At 33.5% G+C, this 19,764-nt stretch overlaps 1 protein-coding gene across 1 annotated transcript; it reads right to left on the reverse strand.

The window, feature by feature from the left end:
- Positions 1 to 5,833: 5,833 nt before the first annotated feature.
- Positions 5,834 to 9,948, reverse strand: LOC143628482 (protein DEHYDRATION-INDUCED 19 homolog 3-like). The gene is made up of 5 exons (XM_077098069.1): positions 9,829 to 9,948; positions 9,602 to 9,750; positions 9,451 to 9,530; positions 8,505 to 8,759; positions 5,834 to 5,968 (listed from the first exon to the last, which is right to left on the reverse strand). Exons 1-5 carry the CDS (start codon positions 9,908 to 9,910, stop codon positions 5,857 to 5,859), a joined length of 678 nt encoding a protein of 225 aa, XP_076954184.1. The 5' UTR covers positions 9,911 to 9,948; the 3' UTR covers positions 5,834 to 5,856.
- Positions 9,949 to 19,764: the final 9,816 nt, after the last annotated feature.

A 19,764-nucleotide genomic window follows, 5' to 3' on the forward strand; every position in this document is an offset into this window, starting at 1 on the left:
ACTGTTCCATTAATGATCATTTAATATAGTGAATCTTTGTCTATCATATTTGTTACTGATTATCTATTATTATTTAAATCTTCTTTCCCAACCCTTGAATATACTGATTCTGCCGGGATATTCAAGTGGCCTTGAGCTCACAGATCTGGTGTGTTCTTGTCAACCTACGCAGGTTTTGCACCAGGTCCGGTCCTGGCATAAATATATTATATAAGTTATTAATATAAGCTTTTATAAGTAACTATTTTTAATGTTGATTTAGATAAAATAATTAATTACAAATTTCAAAGAAAGAAATTTTTATTTTATGTTTGCTTTGCAATAAAGATTAATAAAAACTAAGGTCAATCACTATTGATAGTTGATTTGTTTTTGATAACTTGTTTTAACGCATGGTAAGTTATTTGTTTTATTATCTAAAAGTTGAAAGCAAAAACAAAACAAAACTAATAATTATGATATGGAGGTTAAAATTACAAATATTGTGTACAAAAAAAAATATTTAGAGATTTATGAATTTCCACAACCTTTTATTTCCATATTGTGTAATGTGTAATTTATTCTACCATATATTATATCTTTATATCTTTTGAACATATATTTTGTATTTCACATTGTAGTATTGTTTAAATAAATTTATTTATTATAATTTGTGTTCTACAAGGGTCTTAACGGCATAACACATGAGTGACTCGTACAAATTTTTTCCACCTCTCTCTCATATTAAATATATATTTCTTTTCTTATTAATATTTTCGTATTTTATTCTTTCTTTCTATTTGATATGTTATTTTCTCTTTTTAATAATTAATTCCTGGTTTAAAAATTTAATACCAACAAAAACAAATTATTTTTTTATATAAATATATTGTATTGGTTATTGATATTAAGCTTTTATAAGTAATGAATTATCACGTTGATTTAGATAAAATAATTAATTTCAAATTTTAAAGAAAGAAATTTCTACTTACTGTTTGTTTTGTAATGAAAGATTAATAAAATCAAAGGCCAATCGTTTTATATGGTTTTTTTTAGACAACCTATTTTAACACATGGTCAGCTATGTGTTTCATTATTTAGAGTTGAAACCAAAAATAAAATGAAACTACTAATTTTAATATGAAGGATAAAGTTATAAATTAAATTACATATATTGTATACAAAGAAATATTTAGAGATTTATGAATTTTTAACTTTTTATTTTCATATTATGCATTGTGTAATTTAATCTAACATATATTATATTTTTTATATACTGAACATATTTTTTATATTTCACATTGTGTTATTGATATAACCCTAAATATATATAATTCCCTTGTATATTTAATGTAATATTTTATTAGTTTCCGTTTGTTTTTTTTTATTATAATTTGTATATTACTAGCATATTTGAATAATATAGGTTTCGAGACTTGTTCATGGTTAAAAAGGGCGAAAAAAGAGCTAAAACAAGCCAAACCGGTGAACCGGAGCATCAGAATTGAACCGGACCGCATCAGAATTGAACTGGACCGCATCAGGAATCGAACCGGACCAGTCAGCACCCCTCATCCGGAGCGTCGCGCGACCAGGAGGCCAAATCCCGTCGCGCGGCGCGCCGGGCACCCCGTTTCGCGTATTTTCTTCGTTTTTTATCAGTTTTGGGCCCATGAAACCTATTTAAACACCCCTAAACTTAATCCTGAGCATACCCTGCAAAACAAAGCCGAATTTGGAGTTTCCTGGAGCTTAGGATTGAAATATTTGGTGGGTTTGAAGGCTAGGAATCAGCCGGCAAAGTGCTTATCATTCAAGAACGAAGACCACGGGTTTTATCGCCTTTAATCTTCCGTTCTTATTTATTTTCGTCATGATTTCGTCTATTATTGTTTTGTTTGATTTTAAGATGCTAGGCTAAACATTATAGATTGTCTAGGCTTATGATGAACCTTTGTTGACGTTTGTTTTGATTTGGGATTTATTTGCGTTATGGTTTTTATGGTTTAGTAAAAGGTTTACTTATATTAAATTGATGCGTATGGATATTTTGGATTGTTTGATTAATTGTTATTATTCCATAGTTGCCTTGATTATTGTTTGTCATTTTGATAGGTTGCTATTAGGTCAATTATTTTGTGTTTTTGATTATTTTGTAATTGATTTCGAATAAGATCATAGAAATAATATTATTTAATCAAATAAACTTAAGTGTGCTGCTAACCTAAATAGCTGTAAGGTGCTAGGTTATCGATAGATCTTTATTATTTGATCTTGCTAGATTTAGTTCTTCGTAAGGAGTCCGTCTAGGTTTGATTATTTAATTATTGTCTATTGAATCAATTCGATATATTAAACTGCCTTTGATTTCCGCGCTGTAAGGTAGGATTTCATATAAAGGAACTAAATTGTAAACAATTGGGTGGCTGTAAGCGAACTTGATTTTTAATACTGGTGTGCGTTCAAACTTGTTAGAAAGCCATAGGTTTTCTTTTGAGAAGGGTCAGGGGTCTTATTTGGTTTTTCTTTTAAGTGTCTATTTTACGATCCCAGTCCATAACTAAATATTTTTTTCTCGAGTCAATTCATTACCGAAATTTAGGGGAGTCTAGCCTAGGTAGTTTTCTCATCATCATCTTATTTTCATAACAAACTTTGTTTTCGTTTAATTTACTTGTTTTCTTAATTAGTTTTAATTATAGTATTAATTTAGTATTTTAAATTAAAACCCCCTTAAACAAATATAAATAATAAGTCGTGTTTTGTAGTCGAGTCTAATTAGCTAGTAAACGTAATTTAAAGAGTCTCGTGGGTTCGATATCCGGACTTACTTAGCTGTACTAGAGTTGACCGGTTCACTTTTCGGTTAATAGTTTAGTTAAGTTTAAGAGTCTAGAATTTATTACTTAGTGTCTAGATTAGCGTGTTTTTATATAACTACTTTTAGCACATCAGTTATTATTTAAAATTTATTTATTCTAACCCGTGTTCTACACGGGTACCTAACCTAGTATTAAAAAATAAATGGGGGCAAACAAGTTTTTAACAAATTTATAAAAAAAAATTACTAACTTTACTCTCTCCTTCACTCACAACTAGAGGTGCACACAAAACCTGAACCTGGAACTGGACCCGGAAAAAAACACCGGAATCAGTTTTCTTTATACCCGGGTTTTTAATACCAGAACCCTTACCCGATCCTACCCGTAGGGTACGGGTAGGGTATACATTCCAATACCAAAACCCGTACCCGGAACCGGACCCAATTTGTAACTGGTAATACCCAAAACCAGAACCGCTTCCATACTCAGAATCGGGCTTTTCCAATCCCCGAAATCTAGCTTTTCAAACACCTGATTTATTCCTGAATTACCCGAAAACTACCTTAAAAAGACTCGAAAAAATATCCCTGAATAGTGAAACTCTTAAAAAACCCAATCTATAACCGAAAAATCCCCGGAAAAAAGGTCTGAAAAAACCCAAAAATAGGGTTTTTTCAATACAAGAAAAGAGAGTATTCAAATACCCAGTTTTTGAATACCCGATTATATACCCAACCGGTACCCAATGCATAGGGTATGGATTTCAGAGACAATATCCGGCCCGAACCCGACCCGGATTTGTTAATACCCGATTTCAATACCCGGTATACCTAAACCCGGTTTCAGGAACCGGGTATTAGAAAAACCCGATTTGTGCACATCTACTCACAACCACTCTTAACCCTAAACTATAATTTATAAAAACCACTCACAAAAATTAGGGGATGGGTTGGAAATGCTCTACTCTAAGAAAATCGTTTAACCCCCCTTTACTACTTTTAATTTAATGTAAAATTGATTCTTAAATTATTGTGTGTGTGTGTAGGATTTTAAAGACCATTAACATTTTAACCCATCTTACATTTAACGCCCCTTAACCCATGAAAACAGTGGTATCCTACTCGTTAACCTTTGCCAACTCAGCTTTAACACCATGACCGCTATTCCGTTAATGTGTACCCATGGGCCTTAAAGTCTAAAATTTTGTCATTAAAGAAAATGTCAAACTCATTAAGGCCCAAAGTGTAAAGTTGGCCAGAATGATTTGTTGCAGGATTATGCGAGCTTAACCTAAAGTCCTAAAGTAATCCATTAAAACATATCAAAGTCCAAATAATGCCCAAGAGTGTAAATTAGTCGACATGTAAAGTTAATCGAGATGGACTTGTTACAGATGTTGCTTATTGTAACCTAAAGTACCAAAATAAAACATGTTTAGGCCCATTAAGCCTAAAAGTGAGAGTTTCTCGTACACATGGTTAAAGAACCATTATATTACATGAGTTGAATAAAAGAAACGTTAAATATCAATGGATTGGTGGTTTATTGGTAAAAACAAAGCTTTTAAACACCTTTGGTTGAGATTGTTTAAGAGTTCTTGGGTTCATGTCACACACACAACAAGAATTGAACTTCAGTTTAGTCTGACTCCAATTCGAAAAAATCACCTCTACTAATTTAAAAGAAATTCAACATTCAAAAAAATACTAAAAAAAACCTTCAATAAATTTTTTTTTTCTTTAACTTTGCATGCTGTGAATTTATATGTTACGAAGCGATGAACTGCGAAATAAGTAGGCCTATAAACGGACCTAACCGAACCGGACGAGCCCTTATCTGTGTTCGTCCGTTAAGCTTTTGTCGGACAGACGGATGGTTCACGAACACTACAGAATGAAAATTCGTGTCTGTGTCCGTCTGTTAAGAAATTGAGTTTGTCCCTGTTCGTTTGTGTCCGTTCGTTAATATTGTAAACGGATGCTAACAAACACTAATGGACAAACGAACACACAGACACTAGTTTAAAAACGAATGCTAATGAAAATTAATGGACAAACATACATAAATGACTCTAATCAGCAAACAAACATAAACGATTACGTACTAATTGAAAACAAAGAATCATAAATCCACAAAGCTCACCCACAAATCCGGAATTACAACACATGATATCCAAAAAAAAAAAAAACTTGGCACTTAATATAGTAACCAAAACATAGTCATATAAAAATAATGTCTTGGAATTCACTAATTTATATATGCGTGAACCTTGGGTGGGCAAAAGTGAAATTGCACTAATTTTTACGTTATTTTACTAATCTCGTGAAAATAACGTTAAAAGTGATGGAAGGTTAATCAGCATCATGTGGTGGCGTTGATAGCCAAAAGACAAGGGTACACGCACCAATCGGCCGGTGTCCCGGTGGTTGAGTGTTATGTGCATTATGTCCAAGGCTTGATAGCAAAACTACTATCGAGCCGGGTGTCTCACCGGAAGCAGCCTCTCTATTCCTACAGGGAAGAGGCAAGTCTGTCAACATCTTACTCTTCTCAGACCCTACCATAGCTTGCTATTAGTGAGATTTACCGAGTACGATGATGATGATGTCTTGGAATTCAAAAATCTTCAAGCTTTCACGAGAAACAATCTTTAAATTCAATTTCAATGGGGATTTAAAGGGGTTTTCACTATGTTAGTGTGTTCTCTGAAACATGAAGCAAGCATTTTGCCACCAATTTGTGACCTAAGTTGATGATAAAAACACCACCCATTCTTCTGCTAATCCTAAGAATCAAATGCCAACCACAAAACATCAAGATAAAATAATCAGAACATAACCTGGTTCGCATTTATAAAAGAAAACACCTAAACCATATATCCATCCACTTTAACAAACAAACATCAAGCCTACCTTATTTCTTTCTTCCTTTTTTAAATAAAAGCATAAATGGGAATTGATACGACTACAACCGTCAAACATAATAAATTACATATTTATTACTACATTTTACTCTCGCGATCCTGAATACAACTCCCCCCTCCACCAGCATCCTTTTACAAATAGTCATCACCAAGAATCATCGACAGCAACATCCCTTGCACAAATTCAGATCTTCTACTCTTTTCCTCCTTGTCTTCCATCGACATCGGTGGTGATTCAGGTTTTCTGCAACACATAACTCATGTTTATATCATATCAAAATATATTACATCCGTATAAGGCATCAAGCAGTATAAAACAAATATTATGGAAAGGAGAAAATGTATATACTAGCCAATTTACAAAGTAATACAAGCCTTATATATATGTGTGTGTGTGTGTGTGTATACCTTTGCTAATTCTCTTAACACTTGCCAAGGAGCCAAGTAAGGTATCGATAGGCCCCAAGTACGTATGACAAGCTTCACATATTATTCTAACAATATATAAATACAAACCTATCTACAATTTTAAAAAATAGTTTCTTAAGATCAACTTATAAAGTTTTACATGAAAGAGGATGAGCTCGGACATTTATCAGTAAGCAAAATAAAATCATAGATTATTTCAAATACCATGCATTGCATCATTATTCATCACTATGCAGTTAATGCGGTAAAAAACCGGATATCGCTCAAGGGATATCGGTCAAGAACCGATATTTGAGATATAGGTTATCACGGTGGGATATCGGTGATTTTAATATCATACAAAATTTATATATATAGCAATATAACACTAGCAATTCAGTATACTCTCCTACCATTTACAAATTAACCTTTCGCAACCTGCAAAACACAACAATTGTAGCATGTAGGAACTGATTTAAGACTTAAAACACTAACATTAATTGACAATTAAGACTCTAATAGAAGCAATAAGAAGAAAGACGAATAGGAGAACTAAGAAGAAAGGTACTGATATCCGGAAAATCGGTGAAATATCAGTCAATATCGCCGATATTATCGGTACATATATTTTGACCGATACTTCACATGGGGACCTATATGGCACTGATATTGACTGCATAGATTCATCACATTTCCTAAACAATAAACTGAAATAACTATATGAATAACTAAATCTAACATATATAAAACACAAAACAGTTTAAAGTTTCATCCTTGATAGAACTACAAAGAGTGTTCCCTTTATTGCTTAATTTCTCTAAGTCGTTAACTTTCTAGCCATGCAAAGTAAATTTGCCTCTAAACGAAGCACTAATTTCTATAGTGATAGATAAGGAACATATTTACATTAATTTAAAAGTGTATTATCTCCTATATATTGAGATATATATTGTGATTTGTAAATAGAATAGATCCCTTGTAATATTTATATGACACCAATGAGAAGGAAAAATCAACTTCGAAATCGATACCAATTCAATTATATAGAACTGGCGGTAATTAATGCACAAAACACGACATCAATTGTCTCTAAATGAACTAATAAAGTAGTAGTTATTAAAGAACCCTTGCTATTTAAAGCACAAAAGTATCAAAGTAATTATATCTAAAATGCAATACTAATTTATATAGAAAGTAGTTTAAAGCACAAAGGTCCACTCACAAGTCAGTTTAAGTGAGGCACGCCACCAAAAAAGATATTCATAATTATATCATGCATGCACCACACATAGACACCAAGATGTGCATGTGTGCATATACCATACACACAAATACACATTTAATTACAATTACATAAATATACATATACACCAACACACGTGTATATTTATACAAACATACATATACACACATATATGTGAATGTGTGTGTGCGTGTGTATTTGTTTGTGCATATGTAGGATACATAGCTATATAAATGCTTGTGCTTCAAACATTTGGAATGGTTTTACAAAAAAATGTATGATTGTCACACATAGGGTCTTATCCAAAATGCCTAAACTTAAGAGACAGAAAGGGTGCACAGAACAACAGCATTCATTGATCGACGAAACCACGGTGGTGGCCTCATAGAACAAATTTGTTCATAATGATTTGATCTATTTGTAATTTCAAAACAAGTTTAAAAGCTAAACTTTGAACACACTGATTTGATTATTTTCACTACCAAGCACTTGATTTTAAAGAGTGAACATAATAGAATAACCCTTTCGCTAGAACTAGGTTCACTAATGAAGTGATCATGGATTAAAGTCTAAAAATCTTTTAAACATAGAAGATGTTTTTTCATAACGATCTGTTTTAAGAATTTTAAATGAACAGGGCTTGTTCCAAGTTAAACAAACACAGAAACTACTATTATGAGTGCAATCTTAACAGAAACATTCGATATGCCCTGCCATCTTGACTTCTACCATTGAACATTATGTTATATGACTCGTATCGTGAGACAAAGCCTCTGTTTGCAAAGCAACATGTATACAAAACAAAAAATCAAAAGTCACAAGATACAAATTGCTAATTTGATGTAATATAGATCATACTCATCCGATGTCCTGTGATATGGTAGGATAAAAAATAGAAAGCAAAAGCAACCCTAATAGGAACATCTGACAAACAATCTTATCTTTAACGTATATTTGTTTCTTAAATTCAAAAACTGTTACCTTTTTCATACAACCTTTGGTTTTATAATCAACCGGATCATTTTTAGTCCAAAAATGTCAACATACCATGAAATACAAAAAATCACATAATATATAAAACCAGAACTTACATTATACAACAATCATGAGAAAGGATCAAGTATCATACCTTTCAGATGCTTTTTCACTTGTACTTTTGGTTGCAGCAACTGCTTCAACCGACGAGTTGGATTGAGCGCCCCCCAACTCATCACCAATTGGCAAAATAAATGATGACAACAAAGGGTCAGGTGCTACGTTGGTTGACTGAGATAAGTATGATGAGCCACCAAATAGAGACTGCAAATTTCCTTCTCTTAGTTCCCTCCTCAACAATGAAAGTGTTGAAAGAGAACCACTTTTGCGACTTTTCCTCTTTTGTTGCATGTAAGTTTCAGTAAAGGAATTCGTAAGTTATCATCCATATAAAGAATCATATAAACGACAAAACCTACATGAATGAAGCTAGTCTATGTAGATTAATAGACAAACGAACCTACCCACTAACACTAAAGCCCCATATTCAAGATCGAAACACTAAAAAAACACGTGTTGACGCCTAACACGACTTTTGACACACTCATTTATAAACTTGCATACAACTCGACAGGATCCATCAAATAAGGTAACCTTACAAAAAGATTCTATAAAAGCAATGACATATTGATACAAATAGAACAAGAAGAAAAGGAAACAATAAAACATAGTATAGAAAAGATTAACATACCCTAGACCTATATTATTGCTTGCCATAAAAACCTAATCATACTCCAACTCAAAACTCTATTAAAAACAAATAAATAAATCAAACCCCATAATCCTAACTAATGAAATAAAATTCAAATTCAAACTCAAACCAACTTTAGCTCGGTCTCTTTATTTGTATCTTTTCTTCTCCTATCTTTACTTATCCTTTTCACACGCGACCTCAATCAGGGTTATTTCCGATAAACACAACACTTTGAAATAACATAGCAAATCACAAAACAAATTAAACAACAAAAGCAAACATAAAAACGATATTGGGATGTTAGAAAACAAGTAAATTATATCATCATATATTATATAAAAAGGATATCTTAAATATGTTCCCATGTTGTAAGGTTATATGCGCCACCATATCAACCCCCACCCTCACCGCGCAAACCGGACACACCTGCAAGAAAATCTTGAAATTACAAAAGGAAAAAAGTATCAAACTTTAAGCAAAAAACCCTAGAGCAATACCCCATTTTTGGACTCCAAATGATGCTCATCATCAATATGACAACACAAACCGACGATATCGAAATAGGCGGTGCAAAAGGGGCACGAAAACTCCTCACGCATATGCATATCATCATCCACCTCAACGTCTTCGAACCCCATAAACATCTCTGCATCAAAAATCAAGATTTTTTTTAGTTAGGGGGGGGGGGGGTATCATTAAAAACCCAGAATCGAAGGGTACCCACCTGATGATCTGGATTGAAGAGCGTATTGGTAACGTTTGGAGATGGAAGAAAGACGAGCAGCAGCCCAAGAGTCGGCGTCCATGATTGATTAAGAATTAGGGTTTACGAGATGATCGATTGATGGGGTGTAATTGAGGTCGAATTGGAATTGGAATTGGAATTGGAATTGGGGATGAGAGTGATTTGGGGGTGTTTTTGGTTGGTTTCGATTTTCTGAAAGAAAGGTTTGCTTTTTACAGGTGCGGTGAGATGATTGATTTCAACCAAAAAGAACGACTGAAGTCGGCCACTATTCCTATTTATATAGGACCATATTATCAATTTATTATTGCTAATAATGTTATTTTGAGACAAACATATCATTTAGACCAAATCAAGGATTTATTTTTGGTTTTCTTTTACAAGATGTATTACTATATCTATATATCAATATTACCTGTAAAGCATATCTATAAAGCATATTAAATGGACAAAATGGTAATTTAACCCATCCAAAGGAGACGTCGGTAAAATTGAATGCTTGTTTGTTTCTGTAGCCAACAATTAAACAAAGACTTTGCCGGACAATTGAATGGTTTCGTTAACTCGCCATTTAATTCCAATGAATGAGCAATGAATGAGAAAACGAGACATCATCTGGGAACACAAACGACAATTTTCAATGAATAAGCAATCAAAGGTAACCGGTTTCAACTTCTCATCCTATCCATATATCTAATTCGAATCCAGATTCTAATCATCAGCATCTTCCTTCTATGCGGCTATGAGAGTTTTCAACCCTAGGGTTTGATGAAACTTTCGATCGATCAACCAGGTTTCAAAAACACCTCCTCCTTGCTTCTGTTTGTTATTTGCTGAATCTGTGTAATTTGCAAATCGATGGACCATAGGATGATTGAAGCTCAATATTGTTAGGGTTTTGATGTTCAAATTGAACTGGTTAATTTTGTATGAAAGTGATACGGGATCTTAATTCTTATGCTTTCTGAGGAATTTACATTACAGCAAGCCGCTTAATCAGTGTTGGCATTAAAGCCCCACAGATTACCTTTAAAAATCTCATAAGGTACTTTTTTGATCAGTTAGGTTTTAATAAGTTTATCTATAAGCTAGGGTTTGTTGATTTGATAACTTCTATTTCAGTCTAAAAAGTGTAGAATTAAAAGATTCAATTGCTTTGAAAAAAATTCAAAACGTCTATCTGTTATACTCAAGGTTATTAATTTGGACTTGATAAACAGTGAATTTTCAAAATGAGCTTATTTAAGTTATTAAATTGATGAACAAGGACATTAAGTTGTACTTGGGACATCGCATTGGTGTGAATAAGCAAGAAATTTCAAGAAGCAAATGGATACTTATGCAACGCATAAGTCATATAACTTATGCGGCGCATAAGTTATGCGCCGCATAAGTTTCTGACTTTTGCACCGCATATGTGGTACTATATATATGGACTTATCCGGCGCATAAGTAATATACTTATGCGCCTGGACTGTTGAGTTATCTCTGTCTTGATTCATATATTCACAAATCTTTGGCGTTATTTTGATCATTATGTTTTTTATTGGTGATTCACACACCAATCAAGAGATTTGAGGTGAGATCCGTGATCTTGTTTGACAGATCTCTTGATGAACAGTGTTCCTGGAACGTATATGTATCTTTGTGCTCAAAATACATAGGTGTTAGCATATTTGATCTTAAAATGGGTTTAACTATGAATAAATGATTAGTTTGATGATAGTTAATTGAAATAAACAGACATTAACATGGTCAGATCTACAAAGTGAACATATCCGTTTGAATATCAGTTAAATTGACCACTTAAAATGCTTATAATCTGGAAATTGATAGTGGATTTGGTCTAATCGTCATTTAACGAATACGATGATGTGCTTGTTTTGATCACCTAATGATTAGTTCTTGCTTAATTGATTATGGACAAGTGATGACATATACGCCGCATATGTCAAGACATATGCAGAGTATATGTTATCCGTTGACTATAGTCAAATAAACATGTCTGTACGTATATCTTATATGTTGACATATACATTGAGATAAGAACATATCTGTTGTTATAGGACATATCCGTTATGATGACATATCCACTGAAAATAACATATCCGCTGATTTTATAAAAATAACATATCCGTTGATGAAATTTGAATTTGAATCTAACATGTTTATCTGTTTTGTTTCATATGTGGAAAAAGGTGAAAGTTACAGATAGTAAGCATAACATCTGTGTATACTTGAATGAAGATGATTCCAAGGCCAAGAAATTGCTGTGATCATGCCATTTCTAAAACGATTCAGAATCTTCAAAGCCATGACTCATGTAGTTTATCCGTATGAGAGTGTTGTCTCTGAATTTTGGAAGAATGCTAAAGTGATTGGGAAGGATATTCATACTACAGTGCAAGGGCAGAAGATTGTGATTAATGAGGCCTTGATCAGGAGGGTGTTAAATTTTGGAGACTAACCGTCTGATCCAATTGACCTTGATGAACAACAGGTCAAGGGATGTATGCTTCGAATGGGATATCGAGACTCATTAAACATATTAGCTTTGAAGAAGACTGCATTATCACAACCATTCAAGTATCTGGTGCATGTGGTAGTACATTGCCTTGGTCATCGAAAAGGAGGTTATGATGTTATTCTTGATTACCAGATGAGCATGATGGCAGCTTTATGTTTGAATCTGAAGTATAATTTCTCTCGCATGATATTGGACAACATGAGGATGAATTTTGGAGACGAACAGTGGTGGCAGTATCCATGGTTCGTTCAGATGTTTGTTGAAGATGTATTTCCCCAGGTCAAGAAAGAAGGACCGAAGATATTTCTTGATCATATGACTGGCAACAATTTGGCCAAGTTAGCTTCATACAAGAATACCAGAGAAGAAGATATACCAAAGTTCATAGGTTTATTTGGACATTTGAAGAATCCAGATTATGTTGCACCAACAGAGAATAAGTGGAGAAACGATGGAAGTGATTTAGACAGGGAAACAAAGAATAGACTGATGATGGATTATAAGCCAGTGGGTAAAAGGTTTAGAAAGATTGAATCTGAGTCAGAAGGAGAATCTGTGGCTCCAAAGAAAAAGAAGAGAGAAGTTATCAAGAAGGAAGTTGTAACACCAGTTACTTAGGAAGAGGTCTATTCTGCTACATCAGATAAAGATCCTGAAGAGACAGATTCTGATTCTAAGGGTAGACGCATGGCGTTAGTAAACCCGCGTGCCCATTTCGAGAAAAAGGCTGGGAGTTCTAAGAAAAGGAAAACTACAGATGAACAGGATGAATCATATGTTCCTAAGGTAGTAGCTGAGAAACCTGTTAAGCAGAAGGATGTGCGTATCAAGAAAAAGTCAAAGAGGCTACATCTCCAAAGTTGAAGCTTATAGATGAGCCAGATGTTGAACAACCTGAGGTTATTGTTACCCCAATAAATCCTGAGTTTGTGGTAGAGGAACCGGTTGTAGATTTGGGGAGATACGACAATGTATTGAAAATACCTGTTGTAGAACCATCTCCACAAGTCCAAGAGGAACATGTTGCACCAAAAATAATTGAAAAGGCTCCTGATTTCAGTCTGCCTTCATTGGATGCTAGCTGTTTTGGTGATTTTCCCACTTTTCGAGAGCACGATGCACTAAGAGGGATTGTTACAGAACAGAGTAGAAAGATTGAGAGTTTGGTTACTGAATCCTGTCAAGTATTACTGAATCCTGTCAAGTATTATAAAAAGGAGAAAGAGAGAGCCTAAACGTATATACTTGAATCCTGTCAAGTATTATAAAAAGGAGAAAGAAGTTAAGCTCGGGAAGGTGGTGAGCATTGCTTATCTTTCAAAGATAAGGAAGATTGAGTTAGAAGAGCTTATGGAGTTCAGTACTTTGAAAGTCTATGTGAGTTGAAATCATTACCGTGGATGGACGTTGTGGATATTGTGGAGAAAGAACTATTGAATTGTCCGAAGCGAGGGCCGGTAAAAGAAATCTGGGATTTTATAAAAAGGCAGGCCAAATGCAGATTCAAGAGTTGGACTCCACAGACACCATTTCTTCATGTGTCTCGCGTGAAAAATGATCCTAAGACGGATGATTTTGTCAAAACATGGAGATATAAGCAGCCACAAACCCTGAAGATAATTCCTATGTACCCAATGGAACAAGATTTTCACGTTTACTTCAGATGGTGGTACTATGATGAGAATCGAGGAGAGGCTCAGATTGTGCTTAACAGAGATGGAGTTTGGGACGTGATTGATGTTATGGACCCAATGTGGTTGGTTAATTGCTCAGAGAAGGATATAGAGACATTATACAAATGCAAGATACAAGTTTCACGTGAGAAGCATCATGCGTCTGCTATGCGGTATCACAAAGTTGTGAAAATTTGTCATAAATACAAGATTCATTCTTGTCAGGTATGGAAGAGCAAGTGGTTTAAGATGGGTGAGGTTGAAGTGTTAAAAGAGAAAGAGCGTGAATGCGAGATCAAAGAAAATTTCAGGATAGCTTCTCTGAAGAAGTATAAATACAAGGATGTTGGTGTATCGATTCCCACCAACCAGAAGCCCTCGACAAAACACTCATGGGAAGATATGAGGAGGGAGTACAGGGAAAAAAGTATTTGGTATGAAAGAGTGAATACTGAAGATCAAGATCTAGCAACATCCAAGGGGGGAGTTTGTAAGAGCTTAATGTCTATTGCTTGGGTCTTAGTTTTGTTTGTATAGGATTTAAATGTCATATGTTGTTTGTATGCATGAATTAGCGCATAAGTCACCATAGGACCGCATATGTTATGCGGTGCATAACATATGCGCCGTATAAGATGTATGCCCTATGTGATTTAATGTGAAACCTATAAATAGGTGGATTTATGTGTTATTAGTATCTTTTTGATCATTTATGTCATTTGGTAGAGAGAGAAGCTAGAGAGAGAAAGTGTCCAAACTGTCATATCTTGTAATTATTTGTTATTATCAATGAAATATGAGCTTAATGTTACTTGTGATGTTCACTCTTGTTGTTTTCTGAACTTTGAGACATAAGCAGTAACCATTTTCGATCCTAATCAGTGTCTACATCAGTCTACTCATCCTCTTTCAAAACGAAAATAAAATTCTTAGTTACTTATAAACACTTGATTTTGATTAATGATAAAGATCTAAAATATTCCTGGCCGGGTTAAACGTAAACAAATACGGGTTCGAAAAATCCGAGATGTTACAGTCTCCTCCACTTTAGGGAATTTCGTCCCGAAATTAAGGAAAACTAAAACATAATCGTTTTTGAAAATAATTAAACTTTTAAGGAAAATATCATAACATGGATCTTCTAATAACCGAAGTAACACTTCAAATGACAATCCGATAAAGGCACTTATATATAGGATGTACCGGCGGCGTATCCACCATGTCCCTATCATTTCAACATTCGTACCGTCACTCAAACTACTTTCGGTTTTAGTTTATGACACATAATTGTACGTATTATGAATTTCATGCGAGGACTCAGATAATTATGTATGTATCCATAATTACTCTTGTCTTCGGATGGTCCGCATAATCCGCCTCATCATGTGGGTTATAAAATATTGAAAACCATCATTTTGAAAGAAACAAACGTTTTGATAATTTTATATATAATTTCAAAAGATAATTAATAAATGTTCGATTTGTATAAATAAAACCATGTAATTTCTAAAACATCTCTTATAGCAAAGATACGAATTTTAGAGATTGAAGTGGATTTCTTGAAGCAGACATTTGAAATGATATATGATGAACAAGAATAAGTTAAGATTAGGTTATCATGAGAAGTTAACCTCAACAGATAAAGGAACTTGATTCATGAAATGCGCAAAAGTTTACTTAACAACAAATCTCAAAATGACTAATGACATGTGAAATCTTTTAAATATCGTAATTATTAGGAATAAAATTCTTAAGACCGAGAGTATACGTTTAAACATAGTTAACGAAAATTTTATGAGTCGAGTTTGGTTAGTTTGAGATCTTATGAGGTTAAAGAGAAATTATTATGAAATTATCACTTTTCAAGTTGTGAATTTGAGATGAGATAAATTCGATTTACAAAACTAAAGTATTATAATAATCAGTAAAGAATAATTGAAATATAAATGAAAAGGCGAAAATATACTTATTCGACCAATTGTTAATAGATTTAGTTGGGAAGCGGATATTCCCGAATCACCGAGATAGTCCTATTTCAATTAAATTTTTAAAATTAGATAAAATATAAGGTGGGCAATTGAAGATATTAAATTAGATTAAATTGGGAATTCGTGGATTCTTCCTATTTTCTCAAAATCGTTATAAATATTATGAAATAAGTAAATTGAATTATCGAGGATTTATAATAGAAATTCAAGTAAATAACGAATATTAAATTAATTGTGATACAAAAAATAAGATGTGAAATAATAAAATAAGATAAACGCGGGGTTAGAAATGTATGAACCACCATAACTATTCTATCAACCACGAAGTTATCATTAAAACGTTCAAAATTTACAAGATATATCAAAAATCAAAGTAGGGAGTTGAAATATTTACAAACCATCGTTTAGTTCCAACTAAATAACAAAACTTAATCAATAAATAAAATGAGTGATCGAGTTATACATTGATTTCCATGGAGATTAAATCAAAAGGTCAATTTAATGATAAAAGTTAAATTAATTAATGGAAGATTTAATTTAATCATGGAAATTAAATTTGGAGGATGAAAATTTTAGTTAATTACAATATTTAAGTTTTAACATTAAAGACTTATAAGATGGAAGATAAGTTGTGAAAAGTAACATGAGATTTAGGAAAAACAAGAGGTAATAAAATATTTATAGTTTAAAGTTGAGGGTAAGGATTAAAATAAATGAGAGAAGATAATTATAACAGGTAAGAGTTAGTATAAGATTTCTTGTTCGGGACATTTTGGTTTCCTTGAGGTTAGCGGTTGTTTAGTCAATGGCATAGCAGCAGCAAACTCCATGGCGATTCTAGTAGTCAGATGGCGATTGTGAGAAGCAGATGAACGTTGATCACGATGATGAATTCTTAGTGAAGACATTCTATGAATATCAAAGATGAAACCTTACGAGATGATGGGTAAGTAGTGCAAATGAGTCAATATGAGATGATGGGGAAATGTGATAAAATCACGCCAGTGATGACTCAAGGATGAGTCAAGATTTAAAATAATGTGAATACTTTTTGAGATATTTCATTTAATAAATAATGTTTAAAAAAATTTTAAAAGTAAAATGTTATTGGGTTGGGCTTTCCATGAGCTTCCCATGGTAGCTCAAGAACCCAATTTAAATAACAAAACATATTCAATGAGTTGGCCTCCCATAAGCTTTCTATGGCAATTTGAATGGCCCAACTAAATAAAGTAACATAAATTCTTGTGAATTGGGCCTCCCATGAGCGTTCCATGGCAATTTATTGGCCCAATTAAAATAACGAATAACAAACAATTGAGTTGGTAAGCCCATGAGCGGTTACATGGCATTTAACTGACCCACCTAGTTAACGATTTATCAAATCAATGGAGTTGGTCGGACCATGAGCGTTACATGGCATTTAACCGACCCACTAAATATCGAATCAATGAATCAAACATAAGTAGTTGGTGTATCTCGGGAACCACCCCGGATGATACGTTCCAACAGAAAACCAAATTGAAAACGGGTTGAGAAATGGATAGTTGGAGTGCCCATGGATTTATATGGATTTTTCACCCAACTAAGTATTTTAAAATAATTAGAAATGCATTTTTTGGAAATTTTCCCGAATTTAGCCACGAACCACAGTGAATTCGGTTTTTATAAAAGAAGTGAAACCGTTTAGCCAGTTACGCTTACCACTTAGAGTTACGGTCATATGACATTTGTCATACTCCCATGCCCTAAGGAGAGGGAGCAAAAACAAAACACGAGAATTCTTAAGTAATTTCCCAAAATAAAAGGCAATCTACTAAAATAAGAGGATTTAAAAACATTTAGAAAGTGAGGCATAGCCTCGGAATTCGTGTGTGTGTGCACAATTGATAATAATAAAATATAAATGAAATAATTAACTTATATAAGCTGTAAATAAATAAATAGTACATAAGGCAGTTCAGATAAGCACGTATAGGGTCCTAACATATGACTAGAACAATTTCTAACGACCTATCTTATAACCTTCAGCTCTGATACCAATCTGTCACACCCCAACCTAAGGCGGAAATGCTGGGGTGTGAGCATGATTGTTCACAGCTCGAAGATACTATCATAAATAAAATGTGACAATATCTATTAAGTTAATTATTTCCAAATACAGTGCACAAATATTTCAAACACAATATAAAAAAATGTAATACAAGTAATCCAATCATGATTAAATAATAATTGTCTTCATTAAAACCCTAAGGTCTTTCTAAGTGTCCATACTTCATACTTCAATTCAATGGCAACCTGCGTATACGTAGAAAATAGAGTTTGTCAACAACACATATTGAGTGAGTTTATCACCAGTTTTTGTGCAATGATATAATATTAATGATGATATAAGAAATAAGCAAAATATAATAAATGCGGTAATGAAATCAAACCATGAACAAGTAAAGTGTCAATTAACCATTGCCAAGGGAATCGGGCATTGGTAATCGACCATGAGTAAGTAATAATAAGATCGTTGCCAAGCGAATCGGTCGCAGGTAAATATTAGTGAGAACCCTATACAAGGGAATATGTTTGACCTCTTCGAATATGAATGCGCACATAAATAAGTAAGCACATAACAAGTATATTTGATCAATCACACACAATTACACGTTTACTATTTTTGAGATATAGATATATTATGAAATACGAATAATCGCGTATGCCCCCAAAACGTTTAGAAAACTTAGTAAAATAGGAGAATGATAAAACTCACCTTAGATGGAAGGCAAATAATTTAATAAATATGATAAATGAACTACGATTGAAACGATTCGTCCACTAACGTGTCGAACGAGATAACAATCAGAACCTAAAACTTTGAGATATGATAATATAAGTAAAAAAGAACTTAATGCCGCTAGAATTGATTCAAACGGATGTTTAGAACTCCGGTTATGTTAAATTTAAGATTTAAACGAGTCGGTACTGACCAGAATCCGAACAGCAAGTCGAAAGCCAGGTTTTGGTCAGTAGCCTTAAAATTTCATTATGAGAATAAAAGTCTTCTGTACCAAATATTGAATCCGACCAGAAGTTTGAGAAAACGAAAGGGCCAATCAAGAAGATGAAAGGACCAATCAAGAAGATGAGTCAAAGGTCCACAAGCAAGCAAAGTTAACCTTTTATGAGTGAATCTTCAACAAATAAGCAAAAATGAAGAAGTTTATGATGAGCAGAGTCATATGACGGCTTGGGAATGATTATTTAGGGTTTAGGGAAGATGGTGGCAGATATTATAAGTGTTGTTTATATAGGAAACACTAAAACAAACTATATTTAGCTAATTTACTCGTTTAAGGAAACCAAATATGTTTTTAATGATCAAATCGATATATCAAGCAGTAAAATTCTTCTTGGGCAACAATTAATGAACATGGACATGTATCTAAGTTGTATTAGTTTTATTGGGGCTTAAAACACTCGATTATGTCCTAAAATAAGCGATTTCGGGCAAAAAACAAACTAGGAAACGATCTAGGATGAAACGAATTGATCAGATGTCCCACCACGCTGCGCGACCACCTCAAGGGGGCCTCATTGCGCGGCGATCCGAGTTTTAGGAGTGAAAGTTTGGTTTCTTGACAATTTAAGTCCCTATACTTCCTAAAAGTGCTATTTCTTGTTTATTGTTAAAGTTAAATCAAAGAATTAGCAATTTGCAAACAATTTGCAAATTTTA

Source organism: Bidens hawaiensis, unplaced genomic scaffold (genome assembly GCF_021521415.1).
Source record: "Bidens hawaiensis isolate Kalapana, Puna unplaced genomic scaffold, B.hawaiensis_p1.1 tig00005003_1, whole genome shotgun sequence".
Classification (NCBI taxonomy): domain Eukaryota; kingdom Viridiplantae; phylum Streptophyta; class Magnoliopsida; order Asterales; family Asteraceae; genus Bidens; species Bidens hawaiensis.